General features: G+C 40.3%; 1 protein-coding gene and 2 long non-coding RNA genes across 11 annotated transcripts in view; 1 reads left to right on the forward strand and 2 right to left on the reverse strand.

Annotated features, from left to right (window-relative positions):
- FRMD3 (FERM domain containing 3) overlaps nucleotides 1-25,648 on the forward strand; it is a 407,251-nt gene that overhangs the window by 380,060 nt on the left and 1,543 nt on the right. For 8 of the 9 annotated variants that reach the window (XM_021064660.1, XM_021064662.1, XM_021064661.1 and 5 more), the window contains one exon: nucleotides 21,530-25,503. In XM_021064660.1, the coding sequence (XP_020920319.1) occupies nucleotides 21,530-22,128 (599 nt within the window). In that variant the 3' untranslated portion in view covers nucleotides 22,129-25,503. Of the gene's footprint in view, nucleotides 1-21,529; nucleotides 25,504-25,648 lie in introns of those variants that run through there. The other variant, XM_021064663.1, reaches the window with a different exon arrangement.
- LOC110255671 lies at nucleotides 3,342-21,546 on the reverse strand. Its single transcript, XR_002336311.1, has 3 exons — nucleotides 20,364-21,546; nucleotides 18,916-19,051; nucleotides 3,342-4,527 (listed from the first exon to the last, which is right to left on the reverse strand). It is a non-coding gene; the product is annotated as an uncharacterized LOC110255671 (long non-coding RNA).
- LOC110255670 overlaps nucleotides 21,621-25,648 on the reverse strand; it is a 65,591-nt gene continuing 61,563 nt past the window's right edge. The window contains exons 4-5 of the long non-coding RNA XR_002336310.1: nucleotides 23,807-23,943; nucleotides 21,621-21,756 (exon numbers count right to left, since the gene is read on the reverse strand). This is a non-coding gene — a long non-coding RNA (uncharacterized LOC110255670). The remainder of the gene's footprint in view (nucleotides 21,757-23,806; nucleotides 23,944-25,648) is intronic.

The following is a 25,648-nucleotide window of genomic DNA, read 5'->3' on the forward strand; positions in this document are numbered from 1 at the left end:
CATTTATAGTTATTATAAAACATTGGCTATATTTCCAACATTGTAAAATATATCCTTGTTGTTATTTTATACCTAATAGTTTGTACCTCTTGATTCTGATTCTCTACCCCTAAGTTTCCCCTCCCTCTGGTAATCACAAGGTTTTTTTGTTTCTGATATCATGCAGTATTTGTCTTACTCTGTCTGACTTATTTAACATAATGCCCTCCAAGTCCATCTATGTTGCTGCAAATGGTAAATTTTCATTGTTCATGGCTGAGTAGTATTCCATTATGTATATATACACCAAATCTCCTTTACTCATTCATCTGTTGATGGACACTTAGGTTGCTTCCATATCCTGGCAATTGCAAATAATATTGCTATGAACATCGGGGTTCATGTATCTTTTTGAATTGGTGTTTTCATTTCTTTCAGATATATACCCAGGAGTGGAATTTCTGGGTCATATGATAGTCCTATTTTTAGTTTTTGAGAAGCCTCTGTAGTGTTTTCCATAGTGATAGCCACAACTTTTTGATAAGCGCTTATATTTTAACCTTGATCATAATGTCCAAAGGTGATAATGTGCAGTTTCCCAAATTAATTTCAAGGGACAAGTGACACTTAAGGTACATCAGTGATCTGCAGAGCTGTGCTGAGTAATGCTGCAGTAGCATGGTGGGGCCATGCATATGGTTGAGACTCTAAGCAGGAGGAGGGTACAGAGTGACACAGCAGAGAGCTGAGGCCACTGTAAAGAGAGGAGAAGAGACTATGTAAAAGAGGTAGCTTAGAACCAGGAGATGGAAATCAGAAGAGTGAGGAATCACAGAGGTAGAGTGGTCAGAAGGAGGACAGACAAGAACATACACTGTCTTTAGCAACAAGGTGGCCACTGGATATCTTGGTGAGAGCCACTTCAGGGGTCTGCAGGGGGCAGCTGACTACTGTAAGGTGAAGACAAAGATTGAACTCTCTTAAATTCTAGAAACTAAAATCAAAATAATGGTAAGACAAAGCTTACAAAATGTTCAGGAGTCCCTATCATGGTCAGGGTTAACAAACCTGATTAGTATCCATGAGGATACAGGTTCAATCCTTGGCCTCGCTCAGTGGGTTAGGGATCCTGCATTGCCATGAGCTGTGGTGTAATTTGCAGATGCGGCTTAGATCCTGCCTTGCTGTGGTTCAACCCTTAGCCTGGGAACCTCCATATGCTGCCAGTATGGCCCTAAATAGACAAAAGACCAAAAAAAAAAAAAAAAAAAAGTGTTCAGCATTCCCATCGTGGCTCAGTAGTTAACGAATCCGACTAGGAACCATGAGGTTGTGGGTTCAATCCCTGGCCTTGCTCAGTGGGTTAAGGATCCCGCGTCGCCGTGGCTGTGGCATAGGCCCGCGGCTACAGCTCTGATTAAACCCCTAGCCTGGGAACCTCCCTATGGTGCAGGTGCGGCCCTAGAAAAGACAAAAAAAAAAAAAAAAGTTCAATTACTCTTAGAGACATGACCATGAGGTTGGTAGATGATAACCACAACAAGAAGTGAGATTGGTGTCCCTGGCTGGGAAGAACATTAGGATTTGCTGAGTGTGTGTCTGTGTCTCTAAGTTTCCATTCATCTATACTTTCCTCAGTCACTGGGATAACTCTTACGGGTTTTAAATAGAATGAGCGGGTGGCTTCCCAAGGATAGTCAGAGGCATCAGGTACATTTCTAGTGTGAGTTATTTTGCAACATCCATGCCTGAAAGTGAAAACTCTCATCTGAAAAAGTAAATGTCATTCTCAAGATCTTTGCTTTAAACCCATGGGACATGAGCTTCATTTGAAGGATCAGACTTTATAATCCTTATATATAAACTTTATAATGAAGGATTAGACTTCCCAACAAAGGGAAGAGAAAGGGATCACAGAGGATGTTAATGGCACGCTGTCTTACTACAGCTGGAAGTCTGCCTGCTGCTTAATGTGGATAGAAAACATTTTAGGGACTGATAGCACATGCAGAATATAGTAAATTGAAAGTTTATTTCTAACTCAAACCATTAATCCCCACAACAGCAAGTGATTTTTATTTGTGGCTTCTATCTAGGCCACTGTGCAATCACAGGAGATGTGACATATAAATATACAATTAGGTGACCATAAAACTCACTAAGCAAACCTCTTGCAAGTGAAAGGGGCACTTTAATAATGCTGCGAAGGGAGTTCCCATCGTGGCACAGCGGAAACAAATCTGATAGCATCCATGAGGTGCAGGTTCAATCGCTGGCCCCACTCAGTGGGTTAAGGATCCAGTGTTGTGGTGGGCTGTGGTGTAGGTCACAGACACGGCTTGGATCTGGCATTGCTGTGGCTATGGGGTAAGCCAGAAGATACAGCTTGATTTCCTGCCCTGGGAAACTCCATATGCTGTGGGTATGGCCCTAAAAAAAAAAAAAAACAAAAAAAAAACAAAACAGGCATATAGTGGCTAGTACTAGGCAAATAGGGATAGATGATCACCTCACATGTAATAATACTGTGGTTTCAGCAAATGAAATTAGCTAATAATAGCAGACTCATCCTTTTTTAGTTAAGGAGTGTTCTCTGGGCCTCTCAGATCCCCTTCTCTTCAGAAAAACATGGTGGTTTGGAAAAAGCTTTGGAGTCAGACAGGCTTGGGTAACGACCCCTGCTCTGTTGTTTCCTGGCTTTATGACCTTGTGCAAGTTACTTAACCTCTCTGAGCCTCAGTTTCCGCATCTCCTCTTGTGAATGTCACATGATCATGTGCTCAGAATGTCCAGCCCTATAAAAACTTCATTACAGGGAGTTCCCATTGTGGCACAGTGTAAACAAATCCAAGTAGTATCCACAAGGATGCGGGTTTGATCCCTGGCCTCACTCAGTGGGTTAAAAATCCAGCATTGCCCGTGAGCTGTGGTGTAGGTCGCAGATGTGGCTTGGATCCTGAGTTGCTATTGCTGTGGTGTAGGCTGGCAGCTGCAGCTCTGATTGGACCCCTAGCCTGGGAACTTCCATATGCTGCAGGGGAGGCCCTAAAAAGCAAAATAAGCAAAAAATTAAAAAAAAATTCATTCGAAATCTTAGTACCCTTTCTTTTCCCCTCTCCCACAGTGTTTTTCAATAACTACAGGAGAAATAGCTCTTCCTATTATATGCAGGTGATTTGTACTTTCGGGGAAAGTGTATTTATAGTTTTATGTGGGACTTTTTTTTTTTTTTTTTTTGCTTTTTAGAACCACATCCGTGGCCTATGGACGTTCCCAGGTTAGGGATTGAATCGGACCTGTAGCCACCAGCCACAGCCACAGCCACACAGGACCTGAGCCGAATCTGCACCCTATACCACAGTTCATGGCAATGACGGATCCTTACCTGCAAGCCAGGCCAGGGATTGAACCTGCCTCCTCATGGATCCTAGTTGGGTTTGTTTAACCACTGAGCCACAAAGGGTACTCCTATGTGGGACATTTTATTGACACTTTATTGACTAAGATCAAGCCACAGAACATTGAAACTGTAGGGGATCTGGTCTAAATGGTAGAGAGACTATTAAGATCCTTGTTATTAAAAGGGGGCATGGAATCTGAAAGGATTGACCACCACTGCTCAAGAACACAGGTCACTCCAAAACTCACAGAACTGAAGCAACACATCTAAGGACACAGAGAGTTCAGTAGAGCTGAACCCAGGTCCCCAGAATCTCAGGTCCCTGCTCTTTCCACTCCATCATATTTCCTAGAAGTGGAGTGATGACCTACCCCTCTTTGTCTCTCTACCCTCAACTCAAGAGTACAGCATACCTCCCAGAGCCAGAATGTCTACACTGATCAACATAAGTAGAGCAATCAGAAGTTAGCCCCCCTCAGCAAGGATGGTTGTAGTTAACAGGCAACAAATATGTGACCTCTGCAGAGATCAGACTATTCCATGTATTCTTTTTCCCCTCTTTTTAAAGTTTTATTGAAGTATAGTTGATTTACAAGGTTGTAATAATTTCTGCTGTATGACAAAAAGATTCCATTATACATAGACACACATCCATTCTCTTTCAGATTCTTTCCCCACACAGATTATCACAGAATATATTGGGTAGAGTTGTGTTCTTGAGCAGTGGGTGTCAGTCCTTTCAGATTCAACGTCCCCTTTTAATAACGAAGATCCGAATGTTCTCTCTACCAGCCTGAAATGAAACTCATAGAAAACACAGTCTACTTACACACAGCTTTCAAAGTCAAAATGATGCTGTAACTGTAATGTCGGGAGAAATGAGAAGCAATTTATAATAAAAGAGTTAAGTCTTACGAAGGTTGTCTCAAGCATGACTCACCAGGAGGCAAATGAAGGAGTGAGATTCAGGCTCCTCTGTGACTATACTGTGGGGACACAGTCATCAAGGGCACCATTCAACAGATGCAGGAATGTGTGCCGTGAGGCAGGCATCTCAGACACCTGAGCCATTCCCGACAGCAGTGATGCGATGTTCTGAGCAGGCAAACAACTCTCGGCAAGACCCTCCCTTCTATTTACCTGTGTACCTGAAAAATTCAGATGATGTTAAAGTCATATCCAAATGCTTTAGCTTTAAATATAAAACAGGCAGGCTCTGGATTCAGATCATTCTAAATAGGTTTTTTGATGACACGGGTCCTATGTAATGAGACATCTGCAAGTTCGGTGGGATGCAAAAGAATTCTCTATGTCGTGGGACCATCCTGTGTGTTCTGCAATGTCTGGCATCCTTGACATCCACCCACTCAATGCTGCTGCTCCCTGCCAGTCGTTGTGACCTCCAAAAAGTCCTCTATGATTTTCTAAAATATCCTCCTCCCCGCCAGGTGGTGGTACCGCTTTCTTTGTGTCCCTGTTCTACAGCTTTAGGGGGCATTTCGAGAGTTGTGCTTTAACACAGGGTGACTTGGGGTGCCTCAGAATGCACTGGAATGGTGGTTCCCAATGGTGCCATTTGCCAAAGCCTTCAGCATGGAGGAAGGCCCAGTGCTCCCCGGGGGGGAGCATCATGTGGCCACAGTGGGGGGTGAACTTGTGGGGGAGGCAAGGAAATATGCTGAGAAAGTGTCTCCTGCAAAGTGAGCCAAAGTCTGGTTTCGGCCAGGTGACAGTGGTAGATTCTAAATAGGAAAGGCATTGCCAAGTGGGTTTAAAATTACCCCAAGTAATCCAAACTCCAGAGTCTTTGCTGAGGAGGGGAGCAGAGGTCCCTGCAAATGACAAGTGATTCATTATATTCGGATACTGCCATATTGTCCCCAAAGTGCTTCCTCACATTTTTCTTTTCTACACATTTTTGAGCCTCTCCCCAAACTCATGAGATAGAGGGGAGGGTTACCATTATCTTCATTTTAAGACATCTGTTCTGGTGTCACCTGATCCTGCCTTGCTTCATTCATAGAGATCATCGCATCCAGGGAAACTAGATCAGGGCCATTAGTCTCTTTAGCTGTTCTGTGCATATACAAGTTGCTGGTAATCTCAGCTGTAGTATCTGGACTCTGTCATAAATGTGCTCAGAGTTATAGAGGGCTGATTTCTGAATGTAAATGTGAGCAATGCTTATTCCATTTTTTCCTGCCAGTAATTTTGCCGTCTACTAAAAAAGGTCTATTTTGCCTTCAGCCATAAGATGAAGAACAATATTTTGGGAACAGCATCTGTCAGCAGCCTGCTGAGTAGGTTGTGTTGTGGACATGACGTATCTTTAGGGAGTTCTATCCCATCGGGATCAGGTGAATGGCATTGACTGGAACGAGCAGGGCAAAACCTGCTTAACTGTACATGGCAGGCATACAGCCTGACCATCACCAATGACCAGTCTTTTCCTTTGGCATCTTGTGATTCTCTTTCACTTCATAAAATATTTCTTCAAGTTGAATACTGACCAAAAAACATACTTATATTACTGTACTAAAATACAGTTATAATAGTTATCATCTATTGTTCCCTATGTGTCAGAAAGTTTCATTTTAATTGGGATGCCTAATTATATACATTTGACAGCTATTTCCTTTTGTCTAAATCACTGTCATGTCATTTCTAAAAAAAGTTTTCAGGAAGTTTCCTGGTGGTACAGCAAATTAAGGATCCATAGTTGCTGCAGTTGTCGTACAGGTCACAACTGTGGCACGTGTTCAGTCCCTGGCCCGGGAACTTCCACATGCCAACTATATGAATAACCAACTATAATTTTCCTCGTACTCTATAGTAGTGGACTTGTTAGAAAACTAATCTATGTGGTGATAAAACTATACTGTTTGACAACAGATTGAAAGTAAATATTGCTTAGTAATAGATCATATAACCTAATGTTTTTTGCTAAGACAGTAACATCTAATTCCTACAGCTTTTCTGACACAGACAACATTTATATAGCCATAGTTTTAACCCTCACCCCAGCCTTATGAGGTAAGCATTAGCTCCTGTGTTGTAGTTAAGCAAACTAAGTTCCAAGAATATTAAGTAACTTTTAGTTAAAGTTACTTAAGAATTAAAGTCTCATAAGTAAGTGGCAGAGCTGGGTTGTCCAACTTCTGTCTGGTCTACTTTCCACCCTGTCCTAATTACCTTAAAATTTGAGCATCGATATGAGGGTAAAGTATTATGAAACTCTAGCACATCCATTGCTAAGTTGTTAGAAAACCAGGACAGAAAAGAAAGCTTTTATTTCCCTGCCTACATCCTCCTTTCCAGAAAAATAAGCGAATGCTTCTGTTGTTGAAATGAAAGTACTGGAACATTTGGGTGACTCTGAAACATCAGCAATCTAGCTGATGTTATTCATCTAGCAGCATTTGCAGCCTGTGTGCCTAAAAATACCCACAGGTACATTTTGTGTGGAATGCACAGATGTTTTTGTTTAAAATTTGAATTTTAAAGCTTTCAGATGGAGCTCAATATGGTCAACTTTTCCCCAGTCACCACCACTCCCCATTGTCCCATACCTGGCCCACAGTCATTCATTAGGAGATACCTGCCTGGCCTGTGGAGGCACTGACTTTTGTAACTCTGAATTAATGACCATGGCTGTGTCTTCCAAAGAAACTACTGTTCACTTTGCTAGTGCTCTTTTTTTTCTTTTTAGATTCTGGGCTTCTCAGAAGAAAAATAAATAAGGGAAGGGGAATAGGGCGTGCTGGGGAGAGGGACTGAAATTTTAATGTGGCTAGCAAAGGCTTCACAGAGAAGGGGACATTTGTTTCACAACCTGAAAGAAGGGAGAGAGTTGGAACTCTCCCCATCTGAGGGAAGATGCTTGGAACAGCAGGTGCAAAGGTGGGAGCATGACTGGCTTGTTTGAGCTGGGCCTGTGTGTGCCTGGAATGAAGTGAACAAGGGGGAGGGTTCTAGGAGAACAAGGTCTGAGAGGTTAGGAGAGGAGTAGAGCCCTTGACATCCCTGCAAGGATTGACTTGTACTCTTAGGAAGATGAAAAACCACCAGAGGAGACTGAGCCATTTGAGTGGCATGATCCACCTTATGTTTTCAAAGGATGATTCCAGCTGCTATGTTGATAGCAACCCTTACATGGACAAGGAATACCAGACAAAATGCTGCTGCAGTAATAATTTAAGTGAGAAAGGATGGTGGCTTGAACAAGGTTGGTATCAGTGGACCGGCTAAGAAGTGGTCAGATTCTGGATGTTTTGAAGGTAGAGACACAGAAGTTGCTGATGGGTGCAACTGTGAGAGTGAATAGGTTTTTGGTCTGAGCAACTGGAAGAATGGAATTGACATCAACAAAACAATGCAGTCTGGAAACTTGAGATTTTCCTTTACCTCGTGTTATAGGAGAAGGATATGGAAAGTAGAAGACAGAGGGAGAATAGGTTGCATATTAGGAAAAGGAGACTTAAAGCAGAAAGGCCTTTCATATGAGAAAACTGTTGTTAGGTAAGAACTAAGAAATAAGATCAACTTATTGGTCCATTCATTACTGAATGGGCACTTAGGTTGTTTCCATGTCTTGACTGTAAATAATGCTGCTACAAAAAAATGGGGATTCAGATACCTTCTCAAGTTAATGTTTTTGATTCCTTTCAATATATTCTCTGAAGTGGAACTGCTGGATTATGTTATAATTCAATTTTTAACTTTTTTGAGGAAACTCCATACTGTTTTCCACTGTTCCTGTACCAGTTTATAATCCCACCACCAGTGCAACAGGGTTCCATTTTCTCCACATCCTCACCAGCTTTGTATCTTTTGTCTTTTTGATGCTGGCCTTTCTAAAAGGCATGGGATAAGATGTCATTGTGGTTTGCCTTGCATTTCCCTCATGTCTAGTGATGTTGAGCATATTTTCATGTTGGCCTTTCAGATATCCTCTTTAGAAAAATGTCTCCTGGAGTTCCTGTCGTGGCGCAGTGGTTAACGAATCCAACTAGGAACCATGAGGTTGCGGGTTCGGTCCCTGCCCTTGCTCAGTGGGTTAACGATCTGGCGTTGCCGTGAGCTGTGGTGTAGGTTGCAGACGCAGCTCGGATCCCGCGTGCTGTGGCTCTGGCGTAGGCCGGTGGCTACAGCTCCGATTCAACCCCTAGCCTGGGAACCTCCATATGCCGTGGGAGCGGCCCAAGAAATAGCAACAACAACAACAACAAAAAAGACAAAAAGACAAAAAAGAAAAATGTCTCCTGGAGTTCCCGTCGTGGCGCAGTGGTTAACGAATCCGACTAGGAACCATGAGGTTGCGGGTTCGGTCCCTGCCCTTGCTCAGTGGGTTAACGATCCGGCGTTGCCGTGAGCTGTGGTGTAGGTTGCAGACGCGGCTCGGATCCCGCGTGGCTGTGGCTCTGGCGTAGGCCAGTGGCTACAGCTCCGATTCAACCCCTAGCCTGGGAACCTCCATATGCCGCGGGAGCGGCCCAAGACATAGCAGCAACAACAACAACAAAAGACAAAAAAAAAAAAAAAAAAAAAAAAAAGAAAAATGTCTCCTCAGGCCTTTTACCTATTTTTCAATTGAATTATTTGTGTTTTTGCTATTGAGTTGTATGAGTTCTTTATATATTTTGGATATTAACTCCTAATCAGAAAGGGTTTACAAGTATTCTTCCCCATTCCATAGATTGCTTTTTCACTTTGTTGTTTGAATCTTTTGCTCACAGGAGCTTTTTAGTTTGATGTAGTCCCACTTCTTTTTTGATTTGGTTGTTTGTGCTCTAGGTATCATATCCAGAAAATCATGACCAAGAGCCATGTCAAGGAGGTTTTTTCCCTCTATTTTATTCCAGGAGTTTCATGGCTTCAGGTTTCACATTTAAATCTTTAATCCACTGCAAGTTAATTTTTGTGAGTAGTGAAAGATCAGAGTCTAGTTTCATTCTTTATGTATGAATATCTAATTTTTTCAGCATCATTTATTGAAAAGACCACCTATTCTTCATTGAGTATTCTTGGCTCCCTTGTTAAGTATGAGCTGACTAAATATGCCTAGGTTTATTTCCGGGCTCTCAATTCTGCTCCATTGATCTATTTGTCCTTTTTTATGCCAGTCCCATACTGTTTTGATTGTTGTAGTTTTATAGTGTAGCTTGAAATCAGGAAGTGTTTCCTCCTGCTTTGTTCTTCTTTATCAGGGTTGCTTTGGATATTTACGGTCTTTTGTAGTTCCATATAAATTTTAGGATTTTTTTTCTACTTACGGAATTTTTTACAGAAAAAATTTCACTGGACTCCTAATAGACATTGCATTGGATCTATAAATGGCTTTTGGTAATAGTGACATTTTAACAATATTAATTATTCCAGTCGATGAACATGGGATACCTTTCCATTTATTTGCATTGTCTTTAATTTCTTTCATCAGTATCTTGTAGTTTTCAGAGTAGAGATCTTTCACCTCCTTGACTAAGTTTATTCCTAAATTTTATTGGTTTTGATGCTGTTGTAAATAGGATCTTTTCTTTCAGATAATTTGTTGTTAGTGTATAAAATACTACTGAGTTTTACATGTTAATTTGTATCCTGCACTTCACTTACTTTATTGATTAGTTCTAATAGCCTTTTGGCTGGGTCTTTAGGATATTCCATGTATAAAAACAGGTCACCTACAAATAGAGACAATTTTACTTCTTCACTTCCAAATATGATGCCTTCTTTTTCTTGCCTGATTTCTCTGGCAAGGACTTCCAGTACTATGGTGAATAGGAGTAGTGATAGTGGGCACCCTGGTCTTGTTCAGAGGAAAAGTTTTCAACTGTTCACCATAGAGTATGACTTTAGCTGTGGGCTTATCATGTATGTTCTTCATTATTTTGAAGTACAGTCCTTCTGTAACTAGTTTGTTCATTTTTTATTATAAACATGTTGAATTTTGTCAAATTTTTTTCCACATTGAGATGGTCATATGATTTTTTTTCTTTCATTCTATTAATTTGATGATTTGTGTTATGTTGAGCCATCCTTATGTATCAGGTATAAATCCCATTTGATCACAGTGAATAATCCTTTTAATGTGCTGCTGAATTCAGCTTGTTAGAATTAAGAACTCTGACATCTATGTTCATCAGGAATATTGGTCTTTAGTTTAATTTTTATTTTTTATTGGAGTATAGCTGATTTACATTCTGTTAGTTTCAGGTATAGAACAAAGTGAGTTGCTTACTATATATATATATATATTCATTTTGTATCAGATTCCTTTCCATATATGTTAATACAGAGTGTTGAATAGAGTTCCCTGTCCTTGTTAATTATCTATTTTATATACAGTAGTATATACATATTAATCTCAAACTCCTAATTTATCCTTCACCCCCACAGATTCCCCTTTGGTAACCAAAAGTTTTTTTTTCTTCTTCTTCAAATCTGTGAGTCTGGTTCTTTTTTGTAAATAAATGACATCATGTGATATTTTTCTTTCTCTGTTGGACTTACTTAACCAAGTATAATTATCTCTAGATCCATCCATATTGCTGCAAATCACATTATTTCATTGTTTATGGCTGAGCAATATTCCATTGTTTATATGTACGTCTTCCTTAACCATTCCTCTGTCAATGGGCATTTAGGTTGCTTCCATGTCTTGACTATTGTACATAGTGCTGCAATGAAAATTGGGGTGCAGGTATCTTTTCAAATTATAGTTTTCTCTGGATATCTGTCCAGGAGTGGGATTGCTGGATCACATGGTAACTCAATTTTATTGTTTTAAGGGACTTCCATATAGTAGTTGTACCAGTTTACATTCTCACTAACTTCATATGAAGGTTTTCTTTTCTCCACACCCTCTCTACTATTATTGTTTGTAGACATTTTGATGATGGCCATTCTGACCAATGTGATGTGATACTTAATTCTAGGTTTTTATTTTTCTTTTTTTGGTGGGGACTTCCAGGCCAGATATCATTGTAGTTTTGGTTTGCATTTCTCTAATAACTAGTTACGTTGAACATCTTTTCATGTGCTTTATGCCCATCTGTATGTCTTCTTTGGGGAAATGTCTCTTTAGATCTTCTGCCCATTTATTGATTGGGTTGTTTGTTCTTTTGATACATAGCTGCATCAGCTGAGTGTAGATTTTAGAGATTAATCTCTTGTTGGTTGCTTCATTTGCAGAGATTTTCTCCCATTCCCTGGGTTGTCTTTTCTTTTTTTTTTACCATTAAATATTTTATATAGCATAGTAAAAAGAATAACAACTGGTAAGCATAACAAAAATAATACACCCTCTGAAAATAAGTAAAATAGAAAATGCATAAGTTGGTTAAAAAACAGTGTAACTATATAAATATGTCCTCACAATTTGTTCCATCTCATTGATTCTTCAATAAAGGTATTACACCATTCTAGGGGATGTGATAAACAAGACATTATAGACTTTACATTGTACCATGGAGAGAAATGGTTATTAATAATACATTGTAGAACTGTATTATTTAATTGTACATTGGCATTATTTAATTATAAGTTCTTTGATGGAGAGGAAATCAGAATCAGATCTAAGAAGATTTCAGCATTCCAAGAATGATGTCAAATGACCCCCTTCATGGTGGATTATGCACTTGTTTACCATGAGATATATTTCTTCTCCAGAGATTCCTTGTTTGTGTATCAATTGTAGATTTTGGTTTGCAGTTATTCTGAAGTTTTGATGTAAGAGTCTATATGTATATGAGATTGTTTTAAGTTGTTGTTCTCTTAATTGCAAGTTCATTTCCAGTGTCCCGCATTTGTACCCCCTTCTCATGATTTCTGATTTTGATGGTATAATTGTGCATGGATGATTTCGTATCTTTACTGTATATATACCTTTACTGGTGAGCCTTGTCATTTGGGAATTTTTGTTTCCTGTTGCTGATCTTTTCTTTCCTGCCTAGAGGAGTTCCTTTAGTATTTGTTGTAAGGCTGGTTTAGTGTTGCTGAATTCTCTCAGCTTTTGCTTATCTGAGAAGTTTGATTTCTCCTTCAAATCTGAATGAGAGTCTTGCTGGGTAGAATATATTCTTGGTTGGAGGTTTTTTCCTTTCATCACGTTAAGTATATCATGCCACTCCCTTCTGGCCTGCAGAGTTTCTGCTAAAAAATCTGCCAATAACCTTATTGGGGTTCCCTTGTATGTTACTTGTTTCTTTTCCCTAGCTGCTTTCAAGATTTTCTCTTTGTCTTTTTAATTTTGGTCAGTTTGATTATTATATGTCTGGGTGTTCCTCCTTGGGTTATTTTATATGGTACTCGTTGTGCCTCCTGGATTTGAGTGAGTGGCTCCTTTCCCATGTTAGGGAAATTTTCGGCTATTATCTCTTGGAATATTTTTTCTGTCCCCTTCTCTCTCCCTTCTCCTTCTGGCACCCCTATAATACGGATGTTAGTGTGTTTAACATTGTCCCAGAGTTCCCTGAGACTCTCTTCATTTGTTTTCAATCTTTCTTCTCTTTTCTGTTCTGCATCCATAATTTCTTCTAATCTGTCCTCCACCTCGCTTATTCGTTCTTCTGCCTCCTGTATTCTGCTGTTAGCTGCTTCTAGTGAATTTTTTATTTCAGTTATTGTATTTTGCATCTCTTCTTGTTTAAGTTTTGTATCTTGTATCTCTTTGGTCAGTGTTTCCTGTAAGTTATCCATCTTTGCCTCCAGTTTATTTCCAATGTCTTGTATCATCTTCAGCATTGACAGTCTAAAGTCTTTTTCCTGGAGGCTGAGAATCTCCTGATCACTTGCCTGATTTTCTGGGGTTTTTCCTTTCTCCCTCATCTGAGTTATAGTTCTCTGTCTTTTCATTTTTATAGGTTTTTGGTGTGGTGACCTTTTTATAGATAATAAAGCTGTAGCCTCTCTTCTGGTGTCTGCCCCCCTTGTGGCTGAAGTCAGTATGGGGGGCTTGCTGTAGGCTTCCTGATGGGAGGGGCTGATGCCTGCCCACTGGTAAGTGGAGCCGATTCTAATTCCTCTGGTGGGTGGGGCTTAGTCTCTGGATAGGATTAGGGGCTGCTGTGTGCCTGAGGCTCTTTAGGTAGCCTGTTTACTGAGGGGTGGGGCTGTGATCCCACCTGGATTGTTGTTTGCCCTGGGGCTTCTCAGCACTGACTGATTGGTGGGGCCAGATATTCCCAAAATGGCCACCTCCAGAGAAAGGCAACTGCTGAATATTGCCAAGAGCTTTGCCTTCAATGTCCTTCCCTCACAACAAGCCACATTCACCCGTGTTTTCCCATGATGTCCTCCAAGAACTGCAGTCAGGTTTGACCTAGATTCCTGTGGAGACCTCACTCTGCCCTGGGACCTAGTGCATGTGAAAGTCTGTGTGCACCTTTTAAGAATGGGGTCTCCATTTCCCCCCGTCCTGTGGAGCTCCTGCGCACAAGCCCCGCTGGCCTTCAAGGCCAGATGCTCCAGGGGCTCTTTCTCCCAGTGACAGATCCCAGCATGTGAGGGTTTGATGTGGAGCTCAGAACTCTCACTCCTGTAGGTGAGTCTCTGTGAGCCAGTTAGTTTTCAGCCTGCGGAGCTTCCCACCCGGGAGGTATGGGGTTGTTTATATCACAAAATCACCCCTCCTACCTGTGGATGTGGCCTCCTTTTTTCCTTCTGGAGTAGGGTATGGGTTTCCGGTTCATTTGGGTGGAGATTGCTCAGTCTTTAGTTGTGAATTTTGTTGTTTTTAGGAGAGAAGTCGAGCTCCAGTCCTTCTATTCTGCCATCTTAATCCCGTCTTCCATCTTTGACGTTTTGTGTTCTTTTATACAAAATGGCAATTTGAAGGCAGCAATGAAAAAAATTCCATTTTGGAGCTCCTGTTGTGGCTCAGAGGTAATGAACCCAACTAGTAGCCATGAGGACGCAGGTTCAATCCCTGGCCTCACTCAGTGTGTGGGGCATCGCCTATTGCCGTGAGCTGTGGTGTAGGTGGCAGATGTGGCTCAGATCTGATGTTGCCTAGATCTGCTGTTGCTGTGGCTGTGACCTGGGTTGTCTTTTCTTCTATGATTTCCTTTGCTGTGCAAAAGCTTTTAAGTTTAATTAGGTCCCATTTGTTTATTTTTTTTTATTTTCATTACTCTAGGAAGTGGATCCAAAAAGATATTACTGTGGTTTATACCAGGGTGTTCTGCCTGTGTTTTCTTCTGAGAGTTTTATAGTATCCAGCCTTACATTTCAGTCTTCAATCCATCTGAAGCTTATTTTTCTGTATGGTGTTACAGAATATTCCAATTTCATTCCTTTACATGTAGCTATCCAGTTTTCCCAGCACCACTTGTTGAAGAAACTGTCTTTTCTCCATTGTATATGCTTACCTCTTTTGTCATAGATTATTGACCATTGATACATAAGTTTATTTCTGGGCTTTCTTTCCTGTTCCATTGATCTATATGTCTGTTTTTGTACTAGTGCCATGCTGTTTTGTTTACTGTCATTTTGTACTATAGTCTGAGATCAGGGAGCCTGATTACTCCCACACTTTTTCTTTCTTAAGATTGTTTGCTATTCAGGGTCTTTTGTGTTTCCACACAAAACATTTTTTTTCTTCTAATTCTATAAAAAATGCCATTGGTAATTTGATAAGGATTGCACTGAATCGGTAGATTGCCTTGGGTGTATAGTCATTTTGATTGTACCCATTCTTCCAATCCAAAAATATTGTATAACTTTGTTGTGTCACCTTCAATTTCTTTCTTATACTTTTTCAAATAAGTGTTTTACTTAGGTATGTTTATTCCTAGATATTTTGTTCGTTTTGATGTGATGGTAAATGGGACTGTTCCATTAATTTCTCTTTCTGATCTTTTGTTGTTAGTATATAGAAACAAAACAGATTACTGTGTTAATTTTGTATTCTTCAAATTTACTGAAATCATTAATGAGTTCTAGTAGTTTTCTGGTGGTATCTTGAGTATTTTATACATACAGTACCAAGTCATCTGCAAACAATAACTTCCCCCTTTTTTTTTTCTAATTTGGATCCTTTTCATTTCTTCTCTAGCTAGGACTTCCAAAACTATGTTGAATAAAAGTGGCTAGGGTGGATATCCTTTTCTTGTTCCTGAACTTCAAGGAAATGCTTTCAGTTTTTCTCCATTAAGTATGATGTTAGCTGTGAGTCTGTCATAGATGGACTTTAGAAGGTTGAGGTATGTTCCCTCTATGCCCACTTTCTGAAGTTTTTATCATAAATGGATGTTGAATTTTAGCAAAAGATTTTTCTGCATTTACTGAGATGCTCATATGGTTCTTATTCTTCAGTTTGTTAATGTGGTGTATCACAATAATTCATTTTTGGATCTTGAAAAATTCTTGCATTCCTGAGATAAATCCCACTTGGATTCAGCTTGCTAGAATTTTGTTAAGGATTTGTGTGTCTATGTTCATCGGTGATATTGGCCTGTAAATATTTGTGGAATCTTTGTCTGGTGTTGATAGCAGGATGAGGTGGCCTCACAGTCTGGAAGTGTTCCTTTGCAGTTTTTTGAAATAGTTTCAGAAGGATAGGTGTTAACACTTCTCTAAATGTCTGATAGAATTCACCTGTAAAGCCATCCAATCTTGGACTTTGTTTTTTGACCTTGGTGAAATGGCCCTCTGGAGGGGATGGCCTGTGTATCCTAGGAGTACACTCCCCTCTCATCATCCAAGGTCCAGGGACCAGCTGTTCCCAGGGTAGGTTCTGACCTATGTTTACAGACTCAGTTCTTCAGTCTGCTGGATTGTACTTTCTTGCTTCTAGTATCTGTCCTCTGCTGGGTGAGGCTAGTCTTGAGCCTTGTGCCGTCTTCCTGGTGGGAGGAGCCAGTGCCTGCCCACTGGTGGGTGTAGCTGGGTTTTGGCCCTCTGATGGGGAGGACCATGCCAAAGGGCATATCAGGAGGTCGCTGTGTGCTCATCATTTCTTTAGGCAGCAGGTATGCTGATGTGTGGGGCCATGTTCCTGCTCTGTTGACTTTTTGGCTTGAGGAATTCCAGCACTGGAGTTTACAGGCTTTTGGGTGGAGCCGGGTCTTAATGCCAAGGACCCCAAATGTCTGCCTCCAGCCAGAGTTCATGTAGGTCCCCACTAAATCCATCACCAGCCTTTACGACCCCAGTGAATGCCAGAGATACCCTTTACCTCCCCAGGAGACCCTCCAAGACTAGTGGCTAATTCCAGCCCAGGATCCTATGGAGTTATTGCTTTTGCCCTGGCTACCAGTACATGTGAGATCTTAGGTGTGCTCTCCAAATCCTGTGGAGCTCCTGAAATCAAGCCCCACTGATCTTCAAAGCCAAATGCCCGTGGGACCCCTAGGCTGGGGAGCCTGGTGTAGGGATGAGAACTCTCACTCTTGCTGGGGAACTTCTGCAATATAATTATTCTCCAGTTTGTGGATCATCTACCTGGCAGTAGGGAGTATGGGTTTTGATTATATTGCAAGTATACCCCTCCTACTGTCTCATGGTTTCTTCTTTGTCTTTGGATGTGGACCATCTTTCTGGTAGATTCCAGTCTTTTGTGTCAATGGTTGTTCAGCAATTAGTTGTGATTTTGGTTTACTTGTGCCAGGAAGTGAGCTCAAGATCCTTTTACTCCACCATCTTGTCTTCACCCCTCCATTGTTCCTTGTTTTTCTGACTATCTTTTCTTTTCTTCTTAAGGGCTGCACCCACAGCACATGGAGGTTTCCAGGCTAGGAGTCCAATCGGAGCTGTAGCCACCGGCCCACACCAGAGCCACAGCAGTGCCAGATCCAAGCCGCGTCTGTAACCTTAACCACAGCTCATGGCAACACCAAATCCTTAACCCACTGAGCAAGGCCAGGGATCAAACCCACAACCTCATGTTCCTAGTCAGATTCGTTTCCACTGCACCACGATGGGAACTCCTGGTTACAATTTTAAATGTGATGTATTATGGCATCAGTATGCTTTGATTTCCTTTGTAATCACCACAGGTTTTTTCCTTATGGTTACCATGAGACTTACATAAAAGGATCTTAAAATTTTAACACTCTAGTTTAATAACAATGTAACTTCAATACAGTTACTAAGCTTTACATACAGTTACTAAGCTTTACACTTTTATTTCTCTTCCCCCTCACATTTTGTTATTGATATTACAGTTTGCACATTTTTCATATTGTATAACTAGTAACAGATTATTTTTATTACATTTCTTTTTAACTTGTAAACTAGATTATGCACTAGCATTACCATATTACAAAATCAACCTTGGCTATATTTTTACCATTACCATTACCATTGAGTTTTAGACTGCCTTCTTTTTCTTTTATCTTTGTGTGTGTGTGTGTGTCTTTTTAGGACTGCAACCACAGCAAATGGAGGTTCCCAGGCTAGGGGTCGAATCAGAGCTGGAGCCGCTGGCATATGCCAGAGCCACAGCAATGTAGATCTGTCACATCTGTAGCCTACACCACAGCTCACAGCAATGCTTGTTCCTTAACCCACTGAGTGAAGAGGCCAGGGATTGAACCCATGTCCTTATGGATGCTAGTTGGGTTCATTAGCTACTGAGCCATGACAGGAACACCAAGTTTTATACTGCCTTCTTATGTTTTTATACTTAGCACCTTTTTACTTACACTTAATGGACTCCCTTTAGAATTTCTTGTAAGGAAGTCAATGGTGAATTCCCTCAGCTTTTGTTTGCTTAGGCAAGTCTTGATCCCCCTATTTCTGGAAGGCAGCTATGCTTACCACTACACCACCGACACTGCACATTCCCCCTATTTCTGAAGGACAGTTTCACCAGGTATAGTATTCTCGGTTGATACTTTCAATATTTTAAATATATCATCCCATTTTCTTCCTGTCTGACAAGTTTCTGTTGAGAAATATGCCATTAGGTTAATGCAAAGGAACCTCCATGAAACTATCTCTTTCTGATTTTAAAATTGTTTTTGACACTTCACAATTTAATTATAATATGTCTCAGTATAGCCCTATTTGGGTTGAACCTATTTGATGTACTTTGGGCCTATTTCTTTTCCCAGATTGGGGAAGTTTTAAGCCATTAATGCTTTAAATATATTTTCTGTCCTTTCTCTTCTCCTTCTGAATTCCTATAGTGCAAATATTGTTTCTCATCATCGTGTCCCATAAGTCCTGCAGGCCAGTGTCACCTTTTTCATTCTTTCTTCTCTGACTGGATAATTTCAAATGTCCTATCTTCCAGGTCACGAATTCTTTCTTCTTCCTAGTTGACTCTGAAGATAGAGTTGGAAAGTCTCTATTGATTTATTCAGTTCAGTTATTGTATTTTTCAGCTTTAGGATTTTTTTCATGGTTTTTATTTCCCTGTTGGATTTCTAATTTTGCTCATTCCTTGCTTTCCTAATTTTGTTTAGTTGTCGTGTGTTCTTGTAGGTCACTAAACTTCTCTGAGAGCATTATTTTGAATTGACAGTGCATAGATTCCCATTTCTTTAGGGTCAGTTATTAGTGCTTTTTTAAGTTTTCTTTAGTGTTGTTATATTTACCTGATTTTTCATGCTCCTTGATTCTTACGCTGGTATCTGTGCACTGGAGTAAGTGGTCTCCTCTTCCAGACTTTTAAGATCTGCTTTGGGTTCATTGGTCAGCTCACTTTGGGTTTCTGGTGTCTGCTGGAAATATCTTTGGGCAGGTGAGACATGCTATTAGAGTCTATTTTTGGATGAGGCAACTGTCCAAGCACTGAGGTTGTGAATGGGGGTGTGTGGCACTGACTGAGAACAGCTGGATAGGGCCGCTGGCTTGGTATCATGCTCAACTGGCTCTGTTGTTGCTAGATTCTCTGGTCAGGCTTATTAGATGGTCAAGACTAGGAACTATACTCAGCCATAAATGGGGCTATGAATTAAGTTAACTTCTCTACCCTGGTAGGATGGCAGGATGGGACCAAGGGCCTACATGGCTCATTGTTTGGAGACTCAGGTCAGACAAGAATGTGCACTGGATATCTGTCAGAAGAGGCCACCAGTTTTGCTTTGCAGACAGGGAAAGTCATGGGCTGCACTTTGATTCAAGTGCCACTGAGAGCAGGGCTGTTGGATGGGCTACAGAGCTTTCCGTGTACTCTGGTAAAGTTCCCTGGTCAGGTGAGCTGAAAGCTCTATTCAGCAGTGAGTGGGGCTATGAATTTGTTCCCCTGCCTAAACTAATTTAGGCACAGTAGGGAAAGGAGCACCACTAAGCTCTCTGTTTGTGGTCTTCAATCAAGCTGACCAGGCCCCCAAGTTCCATGGCCAAACTGCACCACTTGCTTTGGTCTAGAAGCAATCAGCTCTGCCTGCCCACCTCTCAGCTCCAGTGTTGCTGGGTAATACAGCTCCCAGGTATTTTTACCAGTCCTTCTTGTTAGATGGAGCTATATGACTCAGCCTTCCTGCCTGGGTAGGCCTGCACTTCAAAGAACTGCCAAATTTTCCTAAAGAGACATTCTGGCTGGAAGGGGCTGGGAACTAGGCTCCACAGTGAGTGAGGCTATGACTCTGTTCTTCTGCATGGGTGTGAGTAGACCAGGCTCCAGGGCTGGCAAAACACCTCCTTCTGAGGACCTGAATCAGGCCACCCTGCACCCCACTGATTCCCTGTTCAGATGCACCAACAACTTGGTTCTGCAGATGAGCAAAGCCACTGGTTGGAGCTAATACTTGGCTCCACAGGTAGGAGCTTGGTCTGCCACAATCTGAGTGCTAATTAATTGTTGGAAGCTGCTCCCCACTTCTCCATCACACATTCCCAGTGGTTGAGATACCCCATGATACTGTAGGGTGAAATTCAGAGTAAGGGCTCCCATAAAGTAACGCATAATGCTGGGGGGTGGAGCTAGATATCACCCTAGGCTCTCTTTTCCCACTGGAGGAACCAGAGGCTCTGGGGAGAATTCTCAGTGTAGTCTTGTGCCAGCCTGGGGGAGGGCAATGTGTTTAACAGTTCCTCTTACCCTTCTAATGTAGTTTGTCCTGGTTCTCTGTAGTGCAGGAGGGTACTTCAGCCTCATTTATAAGTTTTAGGATTTTCTCAGTGGTGTCTTGTCCATAAATTGTTAGTTGTTCTTGGGGGAAGAGGAAACAAAGCCAGGAATAAATAAGGTTGCCATCCTGGGGACATCACTTCCTGCACATCTTAAAGAGAGAGAAATCCTGAAATATATTCATTAAAAGCAGGCTTACAGTTACCTAATGTACCTGGCTACCAATATGGAATTATACTGTAGATCCATTCTGGGGAACATTTCTTTGACTCCTCATTTCCCACTAAAAATCCAAGACTCAAAATCAGGAGAGCTGGTCTTAGGCCTGATAGCAGGTAACTGGACTTCCCATCTATAAAATGTGAGGTTGAGAAAAAACTTTCCTCCAATAAACTTTAAGAAATAATATTCATACTAGTCAATTTTTCAAATGAACTGAAAGAGAAGGAAAAGTCCTCATATATAAAACTGTCTCATAGCATTTTTTTCACAACTATAAAGCAATCTAAATGTTTGCCAATAAGCAACTAATACTGTTATTAACTATAAACAGAAAATTAGGCAACCATTATAAATGCCAGTGGGAGTTTATGTCCACACAGAAAATGTCTAAGTTAAAATGTTAAAGGAGCAAGATATATAAATTTGTTCATACAAATATGACTGCAGTTATATAAAATGAGAAAACACAAAATTGTGCCTAGAATGAAGTTTAGAAAAAATACATAATAAAATGATTATCACTGGATAGTGGATACTCTAATTTTACTACAATACTTCATTGGATGACAGGGTTGACTTCCAGAAGACAATACTCAAAATTACCTTAGTGATTTCTTATTTTATTCTTGAAGACATGACCAGATTTTGAGGTTTTCAGCTACAGGTACACATGTAAATGTAAATATTGTAAAACATTTGAGATATGTTGGTTATTTTGGATTTATCATGTTGACCTTAGAACTTATTGTATAGGATCTATTACTGAAATGACTGTTAAAAGTCAGTATCCCACAGAACAATTTCATAGGTTCCTAAATTCCATGTGTTAGTTAGTCTTGGTTTGTTTCCATCTACAGATTGTGGAAAAAGAAAACTGGAAATTTAAAATTAAGAAAAGTCTAATCTCTTTACAGGTGTTCCATTGCCCAAAGAAGATAACATTTCTGCCCCCTTGATCTCCAGCTCACCAGTGAAGGAATCCCGCGAGTATGAAGAACCCTCAAGTGAAGAGGAAGATAAAATAAAAGAGGAGCCCTTGACCATCTCCGAACTGGCATACAACCCAAGTGCCAGTCTGCTCCCTACCCCAGTTGATGATGATGAGATCGACATGCTCTTTGACTGTCCATCTCGGCTGGAGCTGGAAAGAGAAGACACAGATTCGTTTGAGGAACTGGAAGCAGATGAAAACGCCTTTTTAATGGCCGAAGAAGAGGAGCTGAAGGAGGCTCGCCAGGCTTTGTCATGGAGCTATGACATTCTGAGTGGCCATATTCGGGTGAACCCACTGGTCAAGAGTTTTTCCCGGCTCCTTGTGGTGGGCCTGGGCCTGCTGCTCTTTGTATTTCCCCTGCTCCTCCTCCTTTTGGAGTCAGGTATTGATCTCTCCTTCTTATGTGAAATCCGCCAGACGCCCGAGTTTGAGCAGTTTCACTATGAGTACTACTGTCCTCTCAAGGAGTGGGTGGCTGGCAAAGTCAACCTCGTTCTCTATATGCTGGGTTGCTCATAAAGCTCATCTCTCATATGACTAAGGGCTATATTCAATACTAGTGATTTGGTTCTTTTGGCAGATGCCTGGTTCTGAACGGTCACAGGACCGTCAACAGGTGTTCCTCAGTCGTAACTGATTATTCACACCTTTAAGTTAGCTTTCCATCATTCACTGCGATTAAATGAGTTCAAATCAAATACAGTTATTTTAGTTACAGGTCAGGAAGACGGCCTCTAAATAACCAAAAATATGTTTATTTTTCTTATAGTACAGACATACTCTTTATCTATTAATATTCACTGAGCTGAATTTATGTCTCCTTTTTTTAATAGCACCATTATAAGGTTCAGAATCTGAATTTTAGTAAAAACCCAAAAGAAGGTTTTTTTGAATATAATCCTTAGTGAAAACAATGTCCTTTAACCAATGCCTATACAACTAAATTTGTGCTGGGCTTTTGTTTGTTTTTTTAAAAGTATTTTTATGTGTTCCAACTATTTTGGTAAATTTTTAGCAAAAAAAAAAAAAAAAAACCCACAAAAAACCGAAGCCCCCTGGAGTTATTTAAGTGTACAGATTGTAAGACTAATGCACAAAGGGTATGTCAGGAATCTTTTAATGTTTTGGCACGGGTTTGTTTTTTAAAATATTTTTTGCTGAACAATCACATAATTTGTCGTTACCTGCATATGAGATAGAAAATAGGTAGGAAAACACTGTAGAGAGTAAGTTCCTGAAGTGGATGATGGACCTGGAGGATGTAGAAATTGAGAGCATCAAGTGGACACAGGGTGGTCCATTTTTCAACGTATTTGGACAAGATGACTTGTTACTTTCATTTCCATTCTGTCCATGTATTTTGGCTGGGGAGATAGAATGTTCTTCAAAGAAAGTGAAACTTTAAAGGAAACAAGTTAAAGGAGATGCTAGTTAATTGCATAGTATTGTGCATTAACTCAAGAGTAGAAGCAGATGGGAACTGGACAAATGGCAAGTAGCAAAACGGAGTTCTGGTGAAGCTGGTAGGAAAGAGGTGGTGGTAGACAAACCATCTAAAATTCATGAAAAGTGATGGTGACGCAAGGTACTGAATGATGCAAAGAACAGTGTGCTCGCTGTCCGAGTTGACATGACTGTGTTTAAGTGGATCTAAATAAAAGTGGAGAAACTTTGAGGAACTTTTTTTGGTCCCTCGTGCCATTCATTGAGATTCTGTGGAAGACACTTTAAAAGAAGTGTGGGTTTGATCCCTGGCCTTGCTCAGCAGGTTAAGGATCTGGCATTGCCATGAGCTGTGGTGTAGACCCCTAGCCTGGGAACCTCCATATGCCGTGGGTACGGCCCTAGAAAAGACAAAAAATAAAATTAAATTAAAAAAAAAATGAAGTGTGTGTGTGAGAGAGAGAGAAAGAATGGATCTTGGCTTTTGATAAATGCCTATGATCTTCCCTTGTGGTGATCATTCTACTCTTTTCCTTTCCTGGATTCCTGAAGATCTTAACTCATTCATAATCGGGGCTCTTATTAAGACAGTGGAGGGGACTCATTAGGTAAAAGACCATTTCAGCTTGGGTGAAGGAGTGAAATGACTCCCTACTCAGATGGTAGAGAGGACAAAGGGGACCAAGGGGACCTTCTTTCATACCATTACATTCATGACAGAAAGGCTGTGACACCTTCCTTGTGGAGTACTTACCAGTACTGTGAAAGAGAAGAGTAGGGAGGAGTTCTCTTGTGCAGTGGGTTAAGGATCCACTGTGGTCACGGCAGGGGCTTGGGTGGCTGCTGTGGTGTGGATTTGATCCGGCAACTTCCACATGCTGTAAGCATGGCCTGAAAAAAAAAGAGAAATGAGTGTGGATGGAGCTTAAGATTTCTCCATAGACTGTAAATGAAGGCATGGAATGTTTTCAAAGGGATTGGGCTGCCTGTCTCCCTAACCCTTCCAGCCCTGTAGCTCCAACGACTTTGTCAGATATTTAATTTTATAAATAAGTTTAAAAACTCAGCTCATGAAGTCTTCAGCTGATCCAATTATAATCTAATTTGCTATTAAGTTGATAGGGTGTTGTTTTGCATCTATTTTGCTTTTTAATAAAGAATATTTGATACCTGAAATTTGATACCAATGTAGAAAAACATTTTTCTATAGGTTATTTGGGAAGTGTGCAGATGGTCACCTTTAAAATTGAGGTGTTCCCCCAACCCGCCCTTGTTATGACTTAAGGTCATACTTTCTGACATGAGTACCCCAGTGTAGTCTGCACAAAATTAGATCCCCTCTTCTAATCATGCTTTATACCATTTTCTTTGAAGTTCTAACCAAAACAAATCATCTAGCCCTTGCCCTTTTAAACTAATATTGAATAATGTTGTTAAAATTATGAAGTAATATATTACCCATCATAAAACATTGAAAAACACTAAGAGGCTAAACATCATGCATAGTCCAGCCATGCAGATTTATATTAAAGAATAGTAAGTACATAATTTTAACATTTCCAGCTAACATCTCTTTCCTCTTAGGCAAAAAATCACAGTTGAATAGAAATGTTTTTAAACGAAGGAGCTGACAGGATAGGGTCTGCTGAATTTAAACAATAGCTACCAAAAGTAAAACTCAGATCTTGAAATGCCATTTTGTCAAGATAGTCAGTGTTTTTAGAAAAATCTGCTTAAGTTGTCACAGAAGAGAGTCACCAGTTGCCTGAATCAAAGGAAAAGACTGCTTCCAAAGATGAAGAATATATAATATAGTAAGATACAGAATTCTAAGCCAAGTGTGTGAGTATATGTATATTCCATATTATTGGTACATATGTGTTCATATATGAATCTGTATATATGTGTGTATTTGTATACACACAAATGATATGCCCTTCATCCATAGTTGTTTTTATTTTTCCCCAGTTGAGAAATTTGTGACATGCTGTTATTCCTTTTCCCTCAGATATCATAGTGAATAAAACCCAGTCTCAAAGGTTTCAATTTTTCATGAAAACCACCGTGTGGACATGTGTGGTTTTATATACACACATATATGGCAAATACATATACACACACAATCTTGTCTTTAGTGCTAATGCAAGTTGGATCATGAAAACCATGTAGGTGAAGTACCGTGTATTTCTGTCTGTGCTTGGAACTTACTGTAAAATGTTATGTATCTGGAATATATTTTGTGGTTTGTCTAATATCTTTATAAAGGCAACTCTGGGAAGAATTCAAACTGAATTGGTTTCATCGAAATACTAGAGATATGGGGGCCATGTTACCTGCGATTGGAGCCTTATCTTTGTATAGTGAAATTTGCATTTCTATGTTAACATTCAGATTGTTTTATATGTTAATATGGTGGCAGGAATCCCTAATAAAAATACTCTGGGGAAAAAATGTTTCTGCAATCATTTAGTTTTATTCAAAGTAAAGGTGTATAAAAAGACTGCTGAAAACTACAGAAAGGTGCCATCTGGTACCATGAAATGAGGTCACCCTTGAATGGTGATAGTATGAAAAAAAAAAAAAAAAATCACAGGTA

Source organism: Sus scrofa, chromosome 10, assembly GCF_000003025.6.
Source record: "Sus scrofa isolate TJ Tabasco breed Duroc chromosome 10, Sscrofa11.1, whole genome shotgun sequence".
Classification (NCBI taxonomy): domain Eukaryota; kingdom Metazoa; phylum Chordata; class Mammalia; order Artiodactyla; family Suidae; genus Sus; species Sus scrofa.